Genomic DNA, 24787 nt, shown 5'->3' with positions numbered 1-24787 from the left:
AATGGAGAGTTCATGTGCAATATAGCAGTTGGCATCCTATTAATAAGAAAAGTTGCAGTTGCACAAGCATGGAACCAAAACTGAGAAGGAAGAGAAGCTTGTTGTAAAAGAGTGATGGAAATTTCTATAATATGTATGTTCTTTCTCTCAGCCAACCCATTTTGTTCAGGGGTATATGGATAAGACTTTTGATGAACAATACCATTGTCTTTTAAAAAACTTTGAAATTGATGATTGATGTATTCCCCACCCCCATCACTTTGGAGTATTTTAACATTGGCATTGAACATATTGAATATGAAAGCCAATAATTGAACAAATGTATGAAAAACAGCTACTTTATTCATCAATGGAAAAATCCAAGTGTACCTCGTACATTCATCTATGAAGGATACATAGTACTTAAATCCTTCTATAGACATATTAGGTGATGGACCCCAAACATCTATGAGGATGACTTCAAAAGGAACAAGACATTTTGAAGCAACACTGGGAAAAGGCAGTTTAGTGAACTTGCCTTGCAAACATGTAACACAGATTTTGGATGGTGAAGTACTAGGTACAAACACATTACATTTATTTAATGCAGTTGACAGCAATCAACGAAAAATCCCCAAATTGGTTAGGGTTTCAACCACCGACTGCAAACAGAAAACTTAATCACCGACAGAAATCACCAACAAACAGGAATGACGACGTCACAACCAAAGAACATAGGTAGCGGAAGCACAAGGATCTTCAACCGACTGCCGCGGCCATGGTCGGCGATGATACCATGTCAATTCTTCAAGCAATCTTACACTATAAGTAATCGAGAGAGAGAGAGAGAGAGAGAGAGAGAGATCTATGAGAAATGCACTGATATTTCATTAACTTTATATTGTGATAATTACACTTATGTATTTATAGTTAACACCTTAAAACACCACTTCACTAATCTAAAAGCACATGGCACTATCCTCGTCGTCCATTCCATCATATAATCTATCACTCGCTTCAATATGTAAGAAAATGTGTAAATTTACACAATGTATGCGCTGTTTTGACCATCACCACCGCAATTTAGAGCATGAACGGTGACAAAGACTGTTGAAAGTGGTGGTAGTGCCCCACTTGACACCCCAGCGCCGGAGATGCTCCTGCATCGTTTGGTAATGTTATTTTATATAATTTGGTTTTGTATTTAGCACCAAGGGGAGCCGATGATTTTGGTTTATTGGCAGAAAAGTGATGATCTAGGGGAAAAGCATTGGTTGTATATGTTCAGTTCCACATCTCATTCTGCAGCTCCTGCACCTTTTCAGACATTGCGAATGTCAACCGCAATGGATTTGGAGGTATCCATACCCAAGTTGCTCAATCTTTTGAGAAGAGCCAAGGATATGGCCAAAGATCCTGAAGCAGGTGGGCACTTGAATATGTTGAAAATAAGCTCATCCTCATGGAATGTATTGACTTGCTACCCAAAGTGAAGATCTTTAATCAAACTCTATCGGAGCAATTTACTGCCCTAGAATGCCGCCTTAGTAGCATTATCTTTCAAGCTGAAACCATTTACAGCAGTAAAATCCAGGGAGTGAAGAATTTGCCCGCCCCCGCCCCACAACTCATTCCACTGTCACATGTGCATTGGTCTGCTGTCGATCAGTCAGGACTGAATCAGAAGATGTCGAAAGAGTGGTCACAACTACGCCTGGAGGATAGAATTTCTGAGACTCCTGCCATGGCTAATATAAGGAGGGCATATGAAGATCTTGAGAGAATGGAATTGAAGTTGTGCTTCCTCTCTTTTTCAATCTTCCCGGATGGTTCTATGATGAAGAAAGGGCCTTTGATTTACTGGTGGATCGGCAAGGGCTTCATCACGTCCCAAAAGAAGACAGCGGAAGAGGTAGGAGAAGATATATTCGAAAATCTTATGAGAAAGGGCTTGATTAGTCAAACTGGCTCAAATGAATCATCCTGTCCGTTTGTAAAAAGTTGTGTAATGAACCCTTGGATCCGCCGTATGTTGATCATCTTGGCCAGCGAAGCTAGGCTGTTTCACTTTTATGCAACATGAGCAAGGATGCCATCTTATGATACTTCAACCTGCAGGCGTGCATGCTTGATTTTCAATAATCAAATTCGTCAGGGTGACGATGGCCCCAAGGTGGATGATCTGTTGACTGTGTTCAATGTCAACGACCTGTATCTTGGTTTGAAAAAGGAATGGCTTAGTAAGTTGAAGAAGGTTGCGGTTCTTCAGCTTGGGCGATGGCAGGACTTGGCTACGCATCATATTGAGGTTGAGTTTGTGAACCGAGAAGATGTGGGATTTCTAAAAGGTTTGGGGGCTCAGAATAAACACTTGAAGGTGTTACTTACTTGAAAAGATGCCAAAAGGGCTTGACAAGCTCTCTTCCCTGCAAGTACTCAAAGGTTGTCATTTCTTCTCTCAAAAATACTCCCTGCAGACTTGGCCTTGCCAAGTTGAAGAATTTAAAGCGGCTCAGTATACACATGGGGAATGAGGCTCTAGTTCAGAAGGGGGAACTCAACAAGTTGAAGGACATTTCATCTCTTCGGCACCTGAACATATCTTGGGGAGGGGCTTCTCTCGCGATAGAAGAACAAACTGCCCATGAATTAGCATTTCTGCCGAATTTAGAAAAATTGGACGTCCAAGGTATCCCCGTAGAGCACGTACCGAAATGGCTGAACCCGGGACAACTGGGAAATTTAAAGAAGCTGTACATAAGGGGTGGAGAACTTTCCAGCTTAGATCATGGGGAGACTGATGCTGCGTGGAAGGTAGAAATCTTGCGTCTCAAGTACTTGAGAGATTGGCCAAAGTTGAAGGGATCTTTTCCTCTTCTGCTGCACTCGGATTTGGAGGACATCCACAGTCACGAGGTTAAAAGGAAGCGAGTAATTTAAGGAGACGATCCTGCTTGTCAAATCTATTTCTTTCTCTCGAGTCCTTGAATGTTGTTCTACTGTCTCTGCAACTTCGCTGTCTACAAAGTTTAGATTAAAAATGTATATTTTGTTGTGTTATTTGTAATGGACATGGTTACGAAAGCTCGAAATCAATTTTCGGGTTAATAATGTAGAAATAAGCGTTTACTATCATGTAAAATCATCCATCGATTCTCTCTGTCGTGACTCGTTCACTGTTTCCGGCTACAACACATGAACATGTACATCAAAATGTTCAATCATCCCTTTTGGTCAATCTTTAATAGGGGAATAAAAGTACCGAGCTTTGTCTCAGAAATCACAGTAAACAGCCTTTAAAACCCTTTTCCAACTCCTGCGCATCCAAGTTCTTCCCTATGAAAACAATCTTGTTCGTTCTTGGCTCGTTGGGGCCCCACAGCCGATCAGGCGAGCCTTGGAATATATCGTGAACTCCCTGTTACCCAACCGAAAACACATTATTACAATAATATTCGCAACAAAAATAAACACTGACTAAATTTGTTCAGAACGACACATCGAACTTCTTTATCAGAAAGTAAAGACAGATTCAAAACATCCATTATGTAAAAAAGATGTCAATGTACATTAGCAGCAAGTTTCTCACCTGGAAGACAAATCTCTCTTTCATTCCTTGAACAGATAGAAGACCTTTCATACGATATATGTCCTCGCTTCGTTCCAACAACAGCGTACCAAGCCATATGTTAGCCTGAAAAAATTAAAACAAAATCAGTAGTCTTTGTCAGGTTTTCTTTCATACCTGCCAGACAAAGCCTCTAGATGCAACTGGCCCTCAAATGTGTACTTGTGTCATTCAAAAGGCAACAGGTCCACATAGAAGACACATAAAGAAATATTCAAATATATCGTGAAATAAGATGAAACAGAGATCCTACCTTCTCAAGATCTAAGTTCCCTTCACAAACTATGCTGACAGAAGAAACACCAGGATCATGAACATGATCATGGGCGTGGTGATCATCATGATGATCTGCATATCAGTATCAAATGCGTGAATATCAGTTCATAAATCTATAATAAAAATAGTAGCAATGTCAAATTACATTATTGTGGAAGATCGAAACTCTTAAAGCAAATCAAAATATTATCCAATCAAAAACCAAACTAATGCAAAATTATGAGTAACCATGACAAAAAGCAAATAAAAAAAACCTTATTATCCCCAACTTTGAATATGTAGTTATCTATTATCCATTCCAAGAAATGTGAAATGCATAAGAGAAAACGTAAAATAACTGGAGTAGGAGGGGAAAGACTGAGCTGCTAAGGGCAGGTCGTACACCAAAATCTTATCCTTTACACTTCGGTAATTAGTACCTTTCTTACAGAAATAAATTCAACAACAAATGGTAAATGAATTAACAGGGAGAAAGAGAAAACTTAGGATAACTAGAAGGGGCAAAGTAGTCCGAAAAGTTGAGCTATTTGGAGAGGAACTCAGCTATGTTTAGTTCCCTTACAGCTTTCTTAGTGCCACTTTCACTAGGACTGAAACCGCAGCACCCACATATTTAAGAGACTAGTGCAATTTGAAGGCCCTTAAGTCCATTAAGCTCTTTGCAGTTAAAATTTCCACCCAAGGCAGCAAAAGAAGAGCACTTAATAATTACTTCTTCAGATCTCCAAGTTAGTCATGCTTCATATCTTGCCCCAAGAAGCATACTACCACAACATTAATTCCCTCCCATGAGCCATTGGCCCCCGGGTTCCAAATAGGACTTACATTATACGCTGAAAACCCCATTTCAAATAAATGCATTTGAAAAGATGGAAGGAAAGAACAAGATGAAACCAAGGGATGCTGCCTCAAAGATTTGACTAAGCTGAACCCAAAGAAAATGAGATTGACAAGATATTGTTTTATGGTTGAGTCCTTTGAAGTGTAGAAGATAGCGCTATGATCTAGCAAGGAAACAAAAAGTTCATTGTCGACATGACGTGTAAAGTTAAAAAAAATTGCCCATTACAGGAAGCTGACTAAATTCTGAGCTTTGCCTAAGTTCTATGGCACCCACTGTTAAGCATCCACGTATCATACCCCATAGATGTATAATCGGACCCACTGAATGTCCACCCATTTGCACCCATGTGTTTTAAAAGTACTTGTTAGTTCCAATAAGATCTATATGTCTGCAGTAAGCATACATAGAGATGTAATGTAAGGGTTTCGGCAAATCAGAGGACTCAGTTTTGAAGTGATGCCATAACTTAAACCTGCAGCTGAGCTTCAAAGCTAAACATAAACTTACTACCCCGCCAATAATTCTCAAGAATATGTAATAATGATTTGTTTTCAAATTCCAAAAACACCGCCTATTGGGAACCAAGATTCCAGAAATGCACTTATGCGTGTGCAACAAACGGACTTTGAGAACTAATTAGCTTTACTTCCCCAACAGATGAACAAGAGTCCCCACAAAGCCATCATCAGCGAGTTCAATGTGTAGGAAAAACAAACTTATATTTTGCAGCAATAACAACTTGTGATTAGTAATAGAACAATTATTTAACAAGGTACCATCAAGATGAGTATGTGCCCTGATGATAAAAAAGATGTACCATGCTTGTGATTGTGTTTCTCATCATGATGGTGATGATGATCATGGTCATGATCATGGTGATGGTCATGAACTTCCTTTTCACCTTCAGCATCAATAGCACTCTCTATCCTGGCAAGATTAGGATATAATATCAAACTCAATACACAAGATCTGGTGTGAAATTATGAAGCATGGAAGCATGTTATGGAGCATTATATATCAATTTGAAACAGCGTAATGTCACAGAAGAACAAAGAAAATTAACACATGGGAAAGCAAAGGCCATATGATTTTTAAGACAAAATATCAGTGGCAATGGTGGACAACACAACTTCAAAAGTAGTATATACAAAGGGAGATTAGAAGAAGTGCAAACCAAAAAAATGAAAAGGAAAGGAAATAAATATTCCATCAACGATCCTATACTCGTATCCAAGACTCATAGAGTGAAATTTTAGTCAAAACATGAGTAGTCTGATTACATTTACTACTTTTACAAACAGATTCATGAGTCCCCCTCAATGTTCCTACTTGCTGAATGAATATTTACACAAGCGCAAATATACAAATATTCAATTGATACAGTTAGTTTGATGACCAAAGATAAAGGCATAATTTGCAGGAACTTCTATTAAACCTTATAATCTGCCTTTCTTTTCACATGCAGATTGTACAGAACAATTAGAACCATTATGCATCATCATGGAGAACCTAATTTACAGAAACGGAAGTAATGTCCACTAAGCAGAAAAATCGTAGGACATAATTGTCTAAACCAACAACGATGAAATGGGGTGTGAAAGATTACCTCTCCAAATCAAATCCTCCAATACCAAGAACATAATCCAGGTTAACTTTCCCAAACTCTGTCCGCTTCAATTGAGCCATGCCATTGATGTTCTAAAGCCAAGACAAAACATTTTGTTCAATGGACTGATCATAAGCAAGCATGATGAAATGGGGAAAGAAAATTAAAAATAATAAAAAAGAAAGGTACAGACCTTAATTCGTTGCACCAAAGAAGCAATTTCTGGCTCACTAACAAGATCGGTCTAGGCGAAAATGGACAAGTAAGTACTCGGGCATTATAACAAAAACTGTAACAATCATAAATAAATTCTGTATATAATATCCTAGAATAATCTTCAAGTGAACATAAGTTTTTTCCAATTTTTTATTATCAAAAAGTTTTTTCCAATTAATGATGCCCCAAAAAAAAGGGAGGCAGCCACAACATAAAAAACACATATAAACCTTCTTGTTGAAATATTAGAGCCACATATTTTCAGTTTTCAAGAATCACAAAGATTCAATTTGAGTGCATTGCAGTATAAATTAGATTCACAAATAAATCATAGTAAATCAGTGTACCTTATTGACAATGATACGGTCAGCATAAGCAATCTGCTCTACAGCCTCATTGACAACTCCTTTTGGCTTAACTTCATCCAAATGAAAAACAGCATGCTTAGCATCAACTAACGTTACAACACCGTCCAACTTGACATCATTAAAAACCTGATCTTCAGCATAAAAGGTTTGAATGATCGGTGCCGGATTTGCCAATCCTACAAATAAGCAGGAAACAAAATCACACGGTGGTCAATGCCAAAGGGCCAATCAAATTCAGACAATTAGGATTTCATGCACCCTACAACTTGCAAACAACACATCACTCAAAGCTTAGTGCAATAAAACAAAACCAAAAATTTCCATACCAGTAGTCTCTATAACAATATGATCAAACCTCCCTTTCTTCTTATTCACCAAGTCCGCAATCATCCGCACAAGATCACCCCTCACAGTGCAGCAAAGGCAACCATTATTCAACATAACAATGTCTTCGGCCCCAGTGGTTTTCGCAGCAACCAAAGAACCATCAATATCTATCTCACCATACTGAAAAATCAACACAATCACATACCTTCTTATACACAACAACAAAAAAAGGTAACAATAAAAACAATAAACCGCAAAATCCCATCCCCATACCTCGTTCTCAATCACCGCGATTCGCTTCCCGTGTTCCGCGGTCAATATATGGTTAAGCAATGTAGTCTGCATATTCCATTTCACAAGTACATTTCAGTAAATAATGAAGATTATTGCGGCATTCAAACGATGAAACTCCGATACAAACCCGCCATAAGTTATCAAAGAACATCGAACCTTTCCGGAGCCCAAGAAACCGGTGATTATGGTGGCGGGGATGCGATTATCCGGCTCAATCTGGGTCAAAACGTCGGAGCTCTCGCTCTGCGACGTCGTTGCGCTGCTCGCAGCCGCAGTGAACCTTCTGTAGCCTCCGTTGGGCTTGGCGACAAGAGCTCGGCAAAACGACGACGCCGAGTAGTGTAGGGCTTGGAAGCGTGCGAAAGTCCTCGGTCTCCACGTGAAGGGAAAGCGGGCTACGGCACCGACCCTGGGGAGTCGGGTAGAGCGGCGAGAAGTTAGCCCGATAAGGGTCGTGGCGATGTCCGCCGATATGGAAGCCATGGAAGCGAAACGGCGTCGCTCTGGTAGAGGGGTTCAGACAGAGAAAGAAAGAGGTGTGGGTTTATGTGAGGTTTGAAGAGTGCAGAGGCGGATAGACTGATACGGCGGCAAAATGGTAGTTCTGGATTGTTCTGTGCTCGCAATTTATCTACCAATCAGAGCCACCCACGCGCTTGATTTTTATTTTTCATTTTTCTTTGGGCGGTTTTGTTTTTTGTATCTTTTATGTAGCACTAGAGCTGGAAATTTTTTCTCAAAATTCCAAATCAAACCAAAAAAAAAATCTGATTTCTTACCGAAAAATTCACAAACTGGTAATATCGAAATTTTGGAAATTCATACAGAACCGATCTTGAACTTTTTGGTACGAAAATCGGAATTACATGTTCAATGATTTGAGAATCCCAAACCGAACCGAAAAAATATATATATTTATTTTGGTTGCATGCACTTTGAATGTTGAATTTAAGTAGTTTAATAGTAGACTATATTATAAATAGAAATATGAAATTAAGTAGTTTGGAATTTTGGAACATTAATTTGACTTGGTATGAACGAATTAGTATTTCAAATGATATGAGGTAAAAAATCTAAATTTCAATTGATATGAAATTTGAGGACAAAATTTTAGACAAAAAGCCCAAATTTTAGTCTATAGCCCAAAAATTTCAAATTTCAAATTTCAACCCCAAAACCGAAAATCCAATCCCGATCCGTCTCGAAATACCGAAAATATTTCAGGAATCCTGAAAATTGGAAATACCAAAATTTTGATTTGGGATTGGTTTTCAAATTCCCGTCTCAAAAATTTTCGATTTGGGATCCCATACGAAACCATCCTTATGTACCACCCACTAATTTATAAACAACTTTCATCTTTTCGTACATCTTTTGGAAGAAGACTTCATTAACCTAAGGTTTTTAGCCGAATTAGCCTTTGAGATTGACATAACTCTTTATGTTGATTTCTAAGATTTGAAATCAATAGAGGTGGCCCATGAGTTTATCAACTATCAATTATTTTGGTTATTCCCTGAAAAATCTCTATTAAATAAGGATAAAATAACAAAAATACCCTCAAGTTTTGTCAAATATTATGGCCATTGGTTGTTAAATTGAGGATTTTTTTTTTTTTGTCATTTTGATCTTTGTTTAACAATTTTTTTTATGGAAGGACCAATAGTCGATGGTAAACAAACTCAATGACCATTTTAGCTAAAAAGCCTTACTTTAAATTGTAATTGAGGAATGCAACTTAGCACAACAATCTATTGTTATTCTTTTTCATTCGTAAGCGCAAAGTATTAAGTCCAATTCTCATCAAAACCGATTCTTGTCAAAAGTGTGTCCAAACTAAATTGTTAACTGATCTATCGTGTAGCTTATCTCAAATTCATCCATTTATATTGTTTTATTATAAAACTACAATTAATGGGCATCTGCCTTCACGTTCTTTATAAAAATGTTATTGTATTTCAGATTTATATATTTAGAACACCACATAACCTGCAAAGAAAATAAAGTAAGTATCGAAAGACACTAGTGCGGTACTGACTGAAGGTACAGTTTGGTACCATTTGGTACGCAGACAGGACGGGACGGAATAGTGATTTCATGTTATGTTTGGTATGCGCAAGACATAACGGGAGAGTTGTTCTGTTTTGCGTTTGGTACGCACAGGACGGAAAGAAACCAAAAGATTAAAATGACTAACTTACCCATGTTCCGTCTATTGTTTGGTACAATGTTTAGGCTTGGACGGGACGGAACAATTTTTTTTTTTTTTTCCTTCTAGTTGCTGCTTATCTATGATATATTTTGTACACTATACTTGGATGTGTTCATATTTCGTACTGTATATAACATAAAACAAGAGACATGTATTTGTACTTTATATTGCTCATATATTAATTTAGTGGGATAATACATCAATTAATTTTATGTGATCTAAAAAAATAATAGGGTAAGAGCATGCTATTGGCTTGGCACTTGGCACATGGCTGTGTAGCCACAATATGTATATGGTTATGTATGTGTGATGAATTACATATGAAGAGGTTGGTGTGGTAGAACAACCGTTAATGCAATGGCTATGTTGAAATCTTTGACACAATCTGATTTCATCTCTTCATCATCACATTGAAATGCAAATTGTGTCAAACAATATGTATATTATAAGTTGAGTTGTGAGACAATTGGATGTCTATGGCAATGGTTGTCATGCAAGGATGAAAAATATATAAATTTAATTATATTATCTTGCTAAAGCAATAAACATGAAATATCCAGAACTTAAACATGAAATCCCAAATTAAACATTTGTCCTGACTTAAGAAAAAAAAAGAAAAAAAAAAGATAATGTCTTACTAAACCCCAGAAGTTGATATTGATATAGTTCATATCATACTAAACCCCTTAATGCTTAGATGCCATCCATAAACATTTTAATGAAATCTGCCTTGTGAGAGTCATTCAGGGTATACCAAATACCCATCATATCAGTATCTTTCACTAACTTCATTGAAATTTTCAACACTTGATCATATGGGAGACCCATGGCCTAAAGTTGAGAAGGTAACTTGGCTTTCGCTTCTCTGAAAGTAAAACTTTCACCTAAATTCTTCATTTCAGTAACTGCTTTATCCCAACCTTCACGAATAACAGCTACAATATTTGCAGTATTGGGCAGATCGAAGCACTACAAAATGCAAAAAAATTCAGCAGAATTAGAAACTGAGTGTTAATGAAATCGAAACAAGCAAATCAGAAAAGAATAATAATGCCACTTCAAATTTACATCAAAATTAATTAAAGATAAAGATTGGAGGATTTGTAAGAGTATGGGGTTTAGTTTCAACAGTACTACAAAATACCAAACCAAGAGAGATTTACAAGCAACAGCAAACACCAAACCCGTTCCAGGGATTGGAGGATTTACAAGCAGCATCAAAATTAATTAAAGATAAAGATTGGAGGATTTACAAGCAGCAGCAAACACCAAACCAAGAGAGAAAGTACTACAAAATACAAAGAAAGAGAGATCGAGAGGCTACACAATCACAACCAAATCGAACCTGGAATGGAGATGTAGAGCTAAAAGTTCACGGAGAGGCTACACAGAAGAGGATGAGGGGGAAGGCTACGAAGCGAAGATACAGGGATGAACAAGTTCACAGCAGCAGAGAGAAGAGAAATGATAGTTTTAGGGTTTGTTGGATGATATAGATGGTGTAAATATTGAAAAAGCTAAGAGGTATTTTTGTCTTAAACTTTATGATTTTTGTGTTCCACGGGATGGAAAAACCCGTTCTAGGGGGAGGCGGAACCAAAATTTAACCTATTTTCGTTCCGTGGGACAATGCGTTCCACATAATTTTAGCGCATTAAACATGGAACAGAACGCGTCCGTCCCACTTTGTTCCGTCCCATCCCACATACCAAACGCACCCTTTGGTACGTGGGATGGGACAGAACGCAGTGAGACGAGACACACTCATCCCATGTTTGGTGTGCCAATTTGCCTGGGACGCGCTATTCTGTGGAACAAATTTTAGTCAATTTTTTGTGCCACCCTCCCTTCTGGAACGACTTGTTCCAATCTATAGAACACAAAATTATAACTTTTTGGACAACAATACCCCTTATATTTTTCATTAATTTCACTATATACCCTTTCTCTTGTAGCCTTTCTCTCTCATGTAGCCTACTCCTCCTCCTCAACCACAAACCCAACAACCCAGGCTAACCCAATCCTAGTAAACCCATCCGAATCCAACCCCACCTTCCTCTCGTCGCCTCCTTCCTCCCTGCTAGTCCCACGACAAGTTCGTCAACCTCCGTTACAAAAACCTCAAGACCACCCACTCGCGAGACATGGCTGACGCCGTTGCTCGAGGGATGAGACGACAAGGATTAGGTGGAAGATGTGAGGGATGACGTTGAACTCATCAGCGGTGGCTCAGGTAAGGTCGAACTTGTCGGAGTAGATACGTATGATTGTCATTTAATCTTTCGTTCCATTCCGGCCTGTGCGTACACCAAACGTAGCATGGAACCTCCGTTTCATTCCATTATATCCTGTTCCGTCCCGTCTGCATACCAAATAGTACATAATGTCATCGATGCTTAAGATATCAAAGCATGCTTAGGGCACCGCTTGGGAAGCTTAGTTGTAATATACTATAATGTTGAACATTAATTACCAGTAAGCTTTAAAAAGGAGTAGAAACTACCTTTTATAGAGGCAAAGTTGGAGGAGCTTTATTAAATAGAAATTCCATGTAAAATTTTGATTTAATTCCTTCGAAATCTCATGGGGTGAGATGAGATTTGTGAATGCTTAAAATAAACTACGAAATCTCTCTAATTCTCTCGAATTCCTTAATTTTTTTAATTTCTTTAAAATCAATTTCTTTAAAATCAATTTCTAATTGAATACTGATTGAATACACATTAAATTTCAGATAACCACTTAAAATCGTAATTGAATGTTCATAAATTCATTAAAAAAATTAAAAATTTTCAAAATTCCATTTGAATACACCTTTAAGGCTTTATCAGATGAGTTTGGACCGTAGCGGAGAAGAATCGATTGCGTGCACATAATTGCAAGGCTTGATCCCCAAGTGGGGCCGGATCTTGTCAAACGGATAATGCTCAACCTTGTGGCCCACTCCTTGCCCCTAATCGCGCGCTTCACCTACGACACACCTGCCTCTGGAGCCATACCCGCGAAATACACCCACACGTGTCGCCCATCCGTTGGTTCGGGTTTGGTTCGGTCATACGCCATCTCGCACTTTCCTCCAGTCTCCGTCACTCTGAGTCGCTCTCTCTCTCTCTCTCCTCTCTGTCTCTAGAAAGCACTGAAACAGAGACTTTTTGGAGTTGTTCATCTCTCCTTTTTCTGGAAAATCAAACTGCGAAATCATGATCGGGTCAAGCCTTCAAGGTAGGATTGGAGAAACACTTTTCTCTGTTAAACTCCTGATTTTGTTTTGGTTATGGGCTGTTTGTTTCTCTGGAAAATTTTCATTTCCCTAGGAAAAAAGTGATTATTTTCTCTGCTGTAAGCCTTTGCTCGCTTCATCAACCAAAATACGAGTTTTTTTTTTTTAAAGGAAAATATTTATTTTTCACTCGTGGGTGGTTTTCTTTTTTCGTTAACATTTCCATTATTCCGTTATCGATGATGGGTTCTGTTTGTTTCCTCAGAAAATTCAGAATAATGAAGTATAAAAATGCAGAAAGTTCAAAATTATAGTTCTTTTTGTAGTTGTTCTCTGTGTGCTGATCGAATGCGTGAAACTAGTCGAAAATAAGGGAAGACGAAAAAGAAATTCTTTAATGTCGATCAATATGTGACCCAAAGTTCTTTCCTTTATGACAGTTAGTTAAAAAACTCGAGCATGAATTACAAGTTTTAGTGCACCTTGGTTTACAAATGGACACACAAATTAATCGTCTTTTGCAAGTGTGCGTAAAACTTGTCATTCAAATGTTAATGCTCTGCTTTAATTATTGGTTTGTTAGTGACTAGTCTTTGTAAACTGGGTGTTAACTGTAAGTAGCCAGAAAATCTGGGCTCGGTAATTATGTTCCTAAGTGTTTGCGGAGCTGTTTATCGCTAAACTGATGTCTAAGATTAATAGCTACCCTGTTTACTGCGTTATTACTTGAATAGTACACATTCTTTGCCATGGTTGATTCTTTCGTTGTCTATTTTAGCTGCAATGCTGTGTAGTTTCGGTTTTTCCTGTTGATCATTCCATGTTGATGTTTGCAAGAAAGTTTGGGGAGAGTATGGCTTTTGTTTATAAACTGAGTACTAGAAAGTTTCACGTCTACTACCCCACATAGTTTGCAAAGGGAATCAGGACAATCCTTTTTCTTTCTCTTTGTATTTTTGGGTTGGGGGACACGGGGGGATGTTATGGACAATGTAAAGGCTTAGTTGGGATGAACTTTTGATATTTCCATATATGGACCTTTCTTTATGCATCAACACTGTTTTGTAGGTTTAGTTTTTTCTGTTCTAGCACAAATAAGCACCATTTTGAGTTTGCTCACTTTTGTGCATGAAAGCTGTATTTCGTACTCTTATGCTGCTAGAATTTGGACCAACTGCCTCTTTATATGTTGTAATGTTCATTAAATAAATTGATGAGTTGTGCTTAAAGGCATTTTTTGCAAGGTCAATTGATTACCGTATTGAGTACTTGCCCTCTACTTTTACAGGTTTGTAATGAAAGTTTCCAGTTTGGCTATTGAAGGGATAAATAACCTTCTGATTCAGTTTTTATAAGATATATTGGTTACAAGGTATTTTCTTGATGGGGGGAGCTTGTTCTAGGAAGAGAGACCACCAAGACGATGTTTATGATTTTCAGAGAGGGTTTTCTAGGAGATATGCTAAAAGTGGGAGTTCAAAGTGGTTGGCAACCTCCTTCACCCGCCCTGTTTTGGATATTCAACCAGGCACAAGGAACGGTCCTTCTCTCATGGACTTGTGTGTCCGAAAAATATGCAAGGTAATTGCTTTTCGGAGTATTTCTTGTATTTGGGACTGAGGTTCACTATATTTTGGCTTATTGCAATTGTTGCTTTGATTTACAGGACATCAATAAATTTAACACATTCTCCAAGCTCCCAAGAGATATTAGTCAACAGATCATTAATGAGTTGGTGTACTCTGGATGCCTCACTGATGTTTCTTTTGAAGGTTTCCGTGATTGTGCTTTGCAGGTAACCCTTATTCGTAATGCTGGCAATCACATTTCTAATTCTTTATTAAAAAAAAGTGTCAGAGCCGTCCTGTTCATCTTTGTTGTCAGTGTCATGCTGACCTTGGAAGTTTCTTTCATTTTTTTTTTTTAATTGGAAGGATCTTTACTTGGGGGAATGTCCTGGTGTAAATGATAGTTGGATGGATGTCATCTCCTCACAAGGGTCATCTTTACTCTCTCTGGATCTCTCTGGTTCTGATGTTACTGACGATGGGTTAATTTATCTTCAAGATTGCAAAAGTCTCCAAGCATTAAATTTTAATGATTGTGACCACATCTCAGACCATGGCCTGGAACACATCAGTGGTAGTCCATCTTAATCTTTGTTTTTGTTTCTTTGATAGCTTTTCTCTCTAGTATTAAATCAATTTGCAATATAGTCAGTTTATATGGTTCTTTCTGCTGAAGCGCAATTCCGAAAGCCATTTTGGATAAAAGATGAAGCATATCTGCACAAAATTTTGTTACCCATTGTGGCCTGCCAAGATAGCTGTTGGAATAGCGCATCCCTTTTATAATCAGCTAGAACTATTTAGTAAGCTCAGTGTTAAATAAGAAATTTTGAGAAGCAAGAGAAGAATGAGGTATGATTGGGGAGGGATGGCGTGTCATCTGATACTTCTTTGTGATAAATAACCTGTGTAGCATACATAGTTGGAGTTTATACCATGTCTGCAATTATTTTGTACAAGACTGAATTGTTTTCCACACTTACAAAGCATTCATTATTGGTTCAACACTGTTACTGTTACACTTATTCTTCCTATTCTTTTCTTGTTAACCCTTTTATGCTCAACATTGTTGTATTTCCTTCTTACTGCACCTGCAAATGAAATATTTATGAGAGTTGGTTGCCATCATTGAGGATTTAGGAAAGGGGAGGAAAGCTAAAGCTTTGTGGGGTTGTTTGGTGTTGGCAGGTTTCTGGAACATTTGGTTGGAGCGGAATAAAGAGTTTTTGAGGATTATAATGGAGTGGGGGTAGAAGAACTATGGGTAGAGTAAGATACTGGGCAGCCTTTTGGGCATCAGTTTCGAATGAGTTTAGGGAATAATCTCTTTTTCATAAGTGAGGGATGTGTTAGCAGCCGTAAAATGAATTTGGTTCAGCTTTAGTTACTTGTAAATAGATCTACTTGAGAGGTCTTAGCTAGTTTTGCTAGATGGTGGATTTCTTATCCACCTTTTTGTAATTCATGTCACTGTTTTGATATAACTTTATCGTTTCTTCTCAAAAAAAGAAAAAGGGTTCTGCATATGATTTTGTTAGATTCTTTCAGGTCTGTCTAGCTTGACAAATTTGAGTTTTAGAAGAAACAGTGCAATTACTGCTCATGGAATAAGTGCGTTTGCTAGTTTGATTAACTTGATGAAGTTGGACTTGGAGAAATGCCCTGGGATCCATGGTGGACTTGTTCATCTACAAGGTAAACGCCTCTAAATGAAGTCATCTGGAAAATGAATTATTTTCTTTGTTGAAGGTGCTGGTAGAAAGTACAACCATGTCCGAAGGATTGTACTATGTGTTATGTAAAGGAGAATAGTTTTCCTATATTCTTGAACATGATGAGAAAACATTCTCAAAGGAAGCGTGCATTCTTTATTCTACAACACAGTTGGAGCTGGTGCTATTATCATCTATATAGTTTAGTACCCCTCTATAATATGAGTCTGGCATCCGTTTGAAGTGATAATGTCATTAGCTTACACTCAACTAATGTACGTACAAAAATACTGTAAATGATATGTGGCCCAATAAATGAAACACTTGCGCAATATGACAACAATCTACTCGAGGGTGGACTTGTATGAGTACAATGATGTAATGGTAGGCCAAAGGTCCTCAAACCTCTAGTATGAGATGTCTGATAGTGATTATTCACCATAATATGATCCATGATGTCTCCTGTGATGCACGTTGGAAATGAACCATGTACTAAATTATGGATAATGCTTTCACCTCAGCATGCCACCATTCTCATTACTTTGAATTCATTATTATCCTTATACATTTCATTTAAATCTTTGTACAGGCTTAACAAAACTAGAGTCTCTTAATATCAAATGGTGCAACTCTATAGACGATGCTGACATGAAACCTCTCTCAGGTAATATACATATTGGTTTTCTTCTTGTTTACTATGAAAAGGAAATGTAGGCCTTAATCTTATATTTTTGGGGTTTGACTTCTATTGAAAAGGTTCTCTCCCTTGACACAGATGACAGACTTCGATACCAATCCCTTTCCACTTCCCTCTTCTCTCTCACCCCCAAAATGTGTTGCTTATGTCTAATAGTTGCATATTGTATTAAGAATTTGTGTCCACCTTGATCTGTCTTTGTTGATAATTTCTTCCCCCATAAGCTGTTCAAGTTCAGTTCCACATCTTCATTCCATCTGCAAAATGTGGAAATAGACAGAGCATACCTAAAGTACCAATTTGAAGCAACTTCGACTGGAAGTCGTCTATTATATTTACATTTGGCAAATCAAGTGCATCCATGCCAAATTAGATTGAGAGATATATCTTTTCACATGATTTTTTTTAATCCCAGTCTTCAAGAAGAGCGCATTTTAAAATTTTAATATATGTTTGTATGTGCTTTGATTTTTAATGTGAATTAAATTTCTGTTACAGCACATTGTGTGAATTACTTTTTCATTTGTATTTCAGGGCTTACAAATTTGAAATGCTTACAAATCTGCTGCAGTAAGGTTACTGATTTTGGCATTACTTACTTGAAAGGTATTTGCTTTTGTATTTCATTTGTCTACAACTTACATCTTTGTGCTGCAAGGAGAAATCATGTGTAATAAGTTTTTATCCATGGATCTTTTATAGTTTGAAACTATTGTGATTGTGCAGTGTACTCCTTAGGGCTTATCTACTTGCACCCATTTTTAAAAACTTAATGCCTTTTAGTATTTTATCGACATGGGATGCCAGTATTTTGTCTCTGTTAATAAAAAACTTATTCTATTCTACTTAACCGGACATGAATGTTGTTAGGCGGAAGTTTTTAGCTGTTCCTCCATGCAACTGTTTATATCATCTCTATGTCTTACAGGTCTGCACAATCTTTCTCTTTTGAACTTGGAGGGATGCCCGGTTACTGCTGCATGCTTGGACTCGCTTGCAGGTTTGTATACTGAAGTAATTACACTTCTCTTAGCCATTCTAATCTTTTTCTGGTCGTTGTATGCCGTGCAATCCTTTTCTCATTGATAAGGTTGATAAATTACTATCAATTGATTGTCCACATACATCTTTGTATGAAGTATGTGATTACTTCGTATTTGACAATTTCTATGTGATTGTATTATGTGTGTAATCATTTCTATTATGTCTAGTGATAGTTTACTTTTTGGAAATGCCAATAGAACAAAGAATTAGTTTGGAATTAGTATGTGTCTGAATCTGAGCCCGAATAGCCAAATTAAATATTAAACTCTTGGAAAAGCTTTCTGCTTGCATTTTAAAACGTTTTGTGTTCCATAAAGAGAGTGTGTGATGAAAATGGACCATTATGCACAGAAAAGATTGGGAATCTGATTTTGGTTAGGTCTTGAACAATAACTGATGACTTATGGAGTAGCATAGCCGAAAGTTATACGTGTCATCTGCTAAAGCTGAATGTGAAGACTTTTGCCATTTTTTTTCCACTGCCTAAGTACATACTTTATCTTTTGTTCTAGCTTTAATTGGGCCTGATATTTATCTGTGTTGCTTGCTTACCAGCTCTTGATGGCCTGCTATATCTAAATCTGAGCAGATGTGGTCTGACTGATGAAGGATGTGAGAAGTTCTCCCGTAAGTAGTTTTTAAACTGACCCCAATGACTTCTTTTTTCCTTTTCTGTTGAAGTCATGGAATATAGCTCTATGTAGAGGCTGGCTGCGTTGTACTTTTATTTTTCGTTAGGGGAGCCCTGAGCTTGGATTTTGGCTTGCCTCATACTCTGCAGGATTTGGGAACTTAAAGGTGTTAAACTTGGGCTTCAATGACATCACTGATGCCTTTCTGGTGCACTTGAAAGGTGGGTTTTTATTATTTTTTTTTAACTCTTGCATTTGTTTGCGTTCAAACCTTTGATTTTTCGGAAAACTAATGAAAAGGGCTTGAAAACTTTGAGTTTTAACGATAAGGACAAAATAAAGGGTAAAGTGAATTGTACCAGTTTGACTTTTTAGTGTAAAAATGTGGTTTTTCATTAAAGTGAACAGTACCGTGGGCTTTTCGTTAAAAGTCCCTTGATTTTTGGACTTTCTTTAGGCATTTTCTTTTTCATCAATAGTAGAGAAAGTTTAGTAATAAAGAAAGCCCTTCTAAATGAATTAGAAATATATGCTTGGATGGAACATAGACCATGCAATTTCTTAATTCATTGAGCGAGTTGGAGGTTGGTTCTGTTCTTATATTGACTACATTATCAGATCCCATAATTTCCCTTGTGTAAGTAATATATGCATATCTTTAAATTGTGGTTTTGGCCTTGCTGCAAGTAGGTTTGACAAATTTGGAGAGCTTGAACCTGGATTCATGTAAGATTGGCGATGAAGGGCTGGTTAACTTGACAGGTCAGTATTACAAACATGCATGATACTTATAACTTCTGTTCTTTATGTTTATGTCCTTAAACTGGAATCTTTCCAAAATGTTTGTCTTGCATATTATATTTGCGGAAATGATGAGAGTTACCATACACAGTTGTATTTGTCGTGCTTTTTTCCTCTGTAACTTAACTTCCATTTGTGTTTTGTATCAAGTCTTATGGCATAAATCCATCATAAAGGAATTCATATATTTCTGGTAAACAAAGATGCCAAAGACCCATCGTAGAGGAATTTGAGTAAAAATTGATTCCAAAAACTGTGATTTTTATAAAAACTCGGGTTGAGCTCCAGTTTTTAATTTCAACAAGATGTTTGGTAAGAAATTTTATAATTACTTTTTAATCTTAAAAGTTTTATCCACACCCTTTGTCCCTCACAGTAACCACTACATCTCTCCTCCATGCCCTCCTAGTCTCCCTGTCATTCTCAGATCATGACTTCGCAGAGAAAAGCTTCACCTCCTTGTAATCTATCAAATCTGAAAGGGAAGCCAACTTTAATTGACTCCGGCGCGCCAGTTTCACCCAATATTTACCCAAAATCTTCAAATTGATACTACCAATCTCAGTAACCAAGACGTCAGGTTTAGAAGCGTCGAAAACTTCATCGAATTGGATTGGGACCGGGCTGGTCTTCCGGACTTGACAGATCAGATAATGCGGGCTTGCTTGGACATTGTCATGTTGGAGTGGATTACACTGATGGCGATGACACTGTGGGCAGCCATGGAAATAGCCGCACGGGACTCGGTTATTTGACGCACGGGATCCAGAGAGACACAGCGGCGGCAGCTAAATGAATGGAGTGGGTGTTGTTGTTGGTGTCGATGTCGGATGTACATTAGAGTAGCCCTGGTTGAAGAGTCTATTGAGGACAAAGACATAAAAAAAAACTCTAAACACATAAAAAGTCTGTTCTCAAGAATCAAGCATTGTTTTTCAGTTGTGGATTTGAAAATTTGCTTGCCAAATGCGACTTTAGAAAAAAGTGTTTTTGATTCTAAAAAACTGACTCCAAAATGAATACCAGACAGACCTTAAAAAGTCTTTTAGTGACGTTCTTCCTAGTGAATTCTAGGGTTTGCTAGTTGTTTTCTAGCAAAGGAATATCGTTTGATTTTGTTATATCCTGCTGCTCAGAACCTTTCAAAGATTTATGTGAATTTCAAAAGTGATCTCACACGTGCAGTTCTTAGAAAAATTGATGTATCTATTGTGGTTTTCTTTCTTTTAGAAGCTTTAATAAATAAAATTATCATTTTAAATTCTTCTTGGTGGCTGCTGAATCTACTGTCAATTAAAATTTTCAACAATATCAATCACTGATTTTTTATTATAACCCATTTTCATGACAGTTGAAAGGATCAGTTTTTCTTATGTGTGAATCGTGTAATTTTTATGAGTTTTGTGGTTTCTGCTTATATTTTATCTTGGTGGCATGACTTGCAGAGTTGTAATACTTGGGGTCAGAATCACGCTGACTATTTTAAATATGTCAGTATGCTGATTTTGAGTAGCTTTATCATTCTTTAGCCATGCTTATGAAATTAAGCATAAAAATCTTCAGACGGTACCTCTTTTCTATTCCTACATGGAATCTGACGAATGCAGGTATTTGTTTACATGCTTTTAGGCCTTCAACATTTGAAAAGTTTGGAGTTGTCAGATACTGTTGTTGGAAGCGGTGGGCTTCGCCATCTGTCAGGTTATACGTTTACCCTTTTTTTTGGCTTGCAACCATACATAATTTAATTAAATTTTTGCCGCATCAACCCACTTGCTCACCTACTCAAAGACACAGGCAGTGAGTTTGTAACAGAGAGTTGTGTATTTTTAGTTGTACTTGGTATTCTAAATTTTGAGGAAAAAAATTTTAACTGAAAAAAAAAAGTAAGTCACATCTGTCTTTTTCTTTGGTTTTGATTTGAGTAAGCGAATACAATTTAATTTTATAGAGACATTATGATGTCATTAATATATACAGTAAAAGTGTGCATAAGTGTTGCCCCATAGGGTAAAAGAGTGCAAAACTGTGCATGATTTATGTTCATTTTTTCCGTATATGGCCATTGAGTTTTTTTTTTCGTTAAATACACACTTTAATCAAAGAATGCTCTGGATTAGGTGTTTTCTATTGATTTTTAACCCTAGAAAGGAATGGTATGCAAATTTGGCAATTCTATGAATAAATGGGTGGCCATCTCTGATGCCACCATACAGGAGATGAAAATACTGAAGGATCCATCTCTGTTCTTACTTCTTATTGCTAAAATGGAATTTTTTTTATCAGCTTTAATTTGTGGTTTTGTTATTCCGTAACCTGACTATTGTTTCTTGTAGGTTTGATTAATCTTGAAAGTATAAATCTTTCCTTCACTGTTGTTACCGACAGTGGTTTGAGGAAGCTGTCCGGTCTCTCGTCTCTCAAATCCCTTAATTTGGACACTCGCCAAATTACAGATTCTGGACTGGCAGCTCTTACAAGTAAGCATGGTTAGATGAAAACTGCATTCTGATATTTTGGCCTCCGGACGAAATTTTCAAGTCTTGTCCAACATTACCTAGTAAGCTATCTAATTCTATGAATACTGCATCTATCTTCCTTTTGGAAGCAGGCTTGACTGGATTGACACACCTGGATCTATTTGGAGCTCGAATTACAGACCCTGGAACAACCTATCTGCGAAGTATGTTAACTACTTAACACTGTGCTGGTTCATTTACATAAATTAGACCACATGTGAGTTATTGATGATAACCGAAACACACACCAACCACTTCTTGGTGCAGTTCTTGATCTGCTGATTCAAAAGTAACTTATTGTAATGTTATCAACAGTTTATATGCAAGCTGGAAAGCCTGTTGTGATGCAGGGTAGTTTAGATTTAGGTGAATCACAATAACATGACCAAGCCTTCACATCGAGCCCACATTTAATTAAAGTTTTGCATCACTTATTCAGAATATGTCATCAGTCACATAGATCTCAAGGTTCTTTTTATTTGAAGTATTACTTGGACTTAAGAGTAAGACTAGATCCCAAAAAACACAAAAGCCATTATTCTCACAAACCAAAAGCCTAAAGCTAACTAGCCGATTGATGGGACCGGAGCGATGAGCTTTCCATATCGTATCGGGAACCATGATATGGATGGTGTTACCCTTGTACTCCAGAGTGACGAGTTACCGTAGTTTACTTTCTCATTGTATCTGGAAGTTGTTTCGGTCGAAGTAGCAGGCTTAACATTGCACCCTAGAGTTGGGTAACTGACCTTACTGTATTTTTTGGAATGTTAAAATTTAGATGAGATATACTATTGAATATAATTATAGAGATAACTTAGATTTCTATGTTGTTTGGGGGCATGATAGTTGCATATGTCAGATAAAGTATTTAACTAACATGCTAAATTGTATTGATAATACTTGCAGAACGCGGAAACAATGTTGCCTGGTCTTTTAAATATTAATCTTAGAGGCTGTTGGTCATAGTGGAGAGGATTGAGTTCCGAAAACAGTTTGGAGTTTGGTTTTTTACCAGATTCATTCTTTTCCCATTGTATCTTCAATTTGCAGGCTTTAAAGATCTGAAGTCCCTAGAAATATGTGGTGGAGGACTGACGGATGTTGGAATAAAGAATATTAAAGATCTTTCATCCTTGACCCTATTGAATCTATCACAGAACTGCAACCTGACCGATAAAACCTTGGAGTTGATTTCTGGTATGCTTTCAAACTTTGGTTTATAAGAATGATACATATGCTAGCTTTACCTGTTTTATGGGCTATTAAATGGTGGCATGCCGGTGTTTGAGATTGGACCATTTTAGCGAGGCAAACTTTTCAAGCGCTGAGGATATAAATGTATACCCATTGTCGACAATGTCGGTTAGCATGTGGTCAAAATTCTATTTTCATTTGGTGACCGTCGTCGTCCTGAGATATACAGTATTGAGTAGCTGACTTTTCAATCTTCGTAGCTACTGGGAATGTCCTTTTGTTTTACAATTATGACCATGACAATTGCATGCACCCGTTCTTTTTCAACCCTGACGTGCCTTGATGGCCATGAGAAAGGGAGAGAGGGTTGGTTGGAGTGCCTTCCAAGTATTAGTAAGGCATACCTGTTTGTTTGTTTAGGAAAAATTGAGGCATGTTATAGTTTCTGTGCCTAAGTTTTGAAGTTGGCAGTACCAGAAAGCATATCAAAACGATTCTGAGAGTGCTCATATCCGTAAATCCTTGGTTCAGTATTGATTCTGTGAAGCAATGGGACATTTCAATTTTAATTATGTTGGTTAACGTCATTATTATCGTTTAATTGTCACATTTTTGTATGGGAAATGCAGGGTTGACAGGATTGATCTCTTTAAACGTATCAAATTCTCGTATCACAAATTCTGGACTTAAGCATTTGAAAATGCTGAAGAATTTGAAATCTCTGACATTGGAGTCCTGCAAGGTAACAGCAAACGAAATAAGGAAGCTTCAGATGACTGACCTTCCAAACCTGGTAAACTTCCGCCCTGGAGGTAAATGAAATTTGTAACATTAAGCTTCTGGCAGCATGGACAGACAACTATGTATATAAAAACACTATGGAAGGAAGACATCTGGTAATTGTGTATATGGTTGGACGTGGATGTGGTTTTCCAAATGTCTATAGAACTACGGATTCGGAAATTTGCTCCGTTTTCATGTGAAGCTTTCATCTGACATCGAATTGTCATGGAAGATAATGTGGATAAAGCTTTCTTCCAATGTCTATATTGTTGAGTCTCATCCTACGTTTTAAGTGTATCCAGAACTGTCACCTGTGGTACTGAAAAATTCTTGATGGCTTAGCTGCAACAGTATTGTAATGCCGTTTGTGTTCGGTTTTTTATTTTACTGTTCGTTTAAGAAACCATTTGGTAATGGAGAAATTGCTAACGGAGCACATTGTGCAGTCAGGAATTTGTGTGTGCAGGGACCATGTTAATTAAGAATATGTAATGCTAAACTGTGGTTGCGAAGAGTGAAATTTGGTTGTATAGAAAGCGATCATTTGTTAAGACAGACTTGCTTATTTATAAATATTTTTATTTAACTTGTTTATTTATAAATATTTTTAGCGTAAATTACACATAACTATCTCAACTATTAGATCATTAATAGTTTCATACCTCGTATTTAATTTTACGAATTTGTTGCAATGTCATACATTTCATCAGTTTGTCTGATAAGTTTTTGTTAAATGCTGACGTGTCTTGAAGTATGACCCATTCTTTGTTAAAAAAATTAATTAAATATTAAAAAATAATAATAATTCTCAATAAAATATTTTTTTTTAATGGGGGACCCACCTCCAGCACCACCACCACCCCC

At 37.2% G+C, this 24787-nt stretch overlaps 2 protein-coding genes and 1 pseudogene across 3 annotated transcripts; 2 read left to right on the top strand and 1 right to left on the bottom strand.

Moving 5' to 3' along the window:
• Positions 1 to 1202: 1202 nt before the first annotated feature.
• On the top strand, positions 1203 to 2954 carry LOC137708939 (disease resistance RPP13-like protein 4; annotated as a pseudogene).
• Positions 2955 to 3083: 129 nt separating this feature from the next.
• On the bottom strand, positions 3084 to 8147 carry LOC137708233 (uncharacterized). Its single transcript, XM_068447267.1, has 10 exons — positions 7695 to 8147; positions 7518 to 7583; positions 7244 to 7424; positions 6897 to 7093; positions 6527 to 6577; positions 6334 to 6425; positions 5545 to 5654; positions 3861 to 3955; positions 3569 to 3673; positions 3084 to 3397 (listed from the first exon to the last, which is right to left on the bottom strand). Exons 1-10 carry the CDS (start codon positions 8019 to 8021, stop codon positions 3260 to 3262), a joined length of 1362 nt encoding a protein of 453 aa, XP_068303368.1. The 5' UTR covers positions 8022 to 8147; the 3' UTR covers positions 3084 to 3259.
• A 4719-nt stretch (positions 8148 to 12866) lies between these two features.
• Positions 12867 to 24478, top strand: LOC137707555 (uncharacterized). Of its 2 annotated transcripts, none has more exons than XM_068446447.1 (16): positions 12867 to 12972; positions 14259 to 14551; positions 14637 to 14765; positions 14905 to 15112; positions 16087 to 16233; positions 16840 to 16914; positions 17482 to 17553; positions 17876 to 17947; positions 18547 to 18618; positions 18773 to 18844; positions 19314 to 19385; positions 21054 to 21125; positions 21761 to 21904; positions 22036 to 22107; positions 22997 to 23143; positions 23770 to 24478. In XM_068446447.1, the coding sequence occupies exons 2-16, from the start codon at positions 14354 to 14356 to the stop codon at positions 23958 to 23960; spliced, it is 1743 nt and encodes a 580-aa protein (XP_068302548.1). In that variant the 5' UTR covers positions 12867 to 12972; positions 14259 to 14353; the 3' UTR covers positions 23961 to 24478. The 2 variants fall into 2 exon arrangements, with proteins under 2 accessions (XP_068302548.1, XP_068302547.1); XM_068446446.1 differs by having other exon boundaries at positions 21761 to 21913.
• The last annotated feature ends 309 nt before the right edge of the window (positions 24479 to 24787 follow it).

Source organism: Pyrus communis, chromosome 11 (assembly GCF_963583255.1).
Source record: "Pyrus communis chromosome 11, drPyrComm1.1, whole genome shotgun sequence".
NCBI classification, from domain to species: Eukaryota; Viridiplantae; Streptophyta; class Magnoliopsida; order Rosales; family Rosaceae; genus Pyrus; species Pyrus communis.
The sequence above is the reverse complement of the archived record's forward strand: the minus strand, read 5'-3'. Positions and strand labels throughout refer to the sequence as shown.

Excerpts from the sequence above, each read along its gene's own strand:
- LOC137708233 (XM_068447267.1), bottom strand. The coding sequence starts at position 8,021 with ATGGCTTCCATATCGGCGGACATCGCCACGACCCTTATCGGGCTAACT. Across the intron at positions 3,956-5,544 it reads GAAACACAATCACAAGCATG|ATCATCATGATGATCACCAC; the intron begins GTACATCTTTTT and ends ACTGATATGCAG. Across the intron at positions 3,674-3,860 it reads GGAACTTAGATCTTGAGAAG|GCTAACATATGGCTTGGTAC; the intron begins GTAGGATCTCTG and ends TAATTTTTTCAG.
- LOC137707555 (XM_068446446.1), top strand. The coding sequence starts at position 14,354 with ATGGGGGGAGCTTGTTCTAGGAAGAGAGACCACCAAGACGATGTTTAT. Across the intron at positions 14,552-14,636 it reads GTGTCCGAAAAATATGCAAG|GACATCAATAAATTTAACAC; the intron begins GTAATTGCTTTT and ends TTTGATTTACAG. Across the intron at positions 15,113-16,086 it reads TGGCCTGGAACACATCAGTG|GTCTGTCTAGCTTGACAAAT; the intron begins GTAGTCCATCTT and ends AGATTCTTTCAG.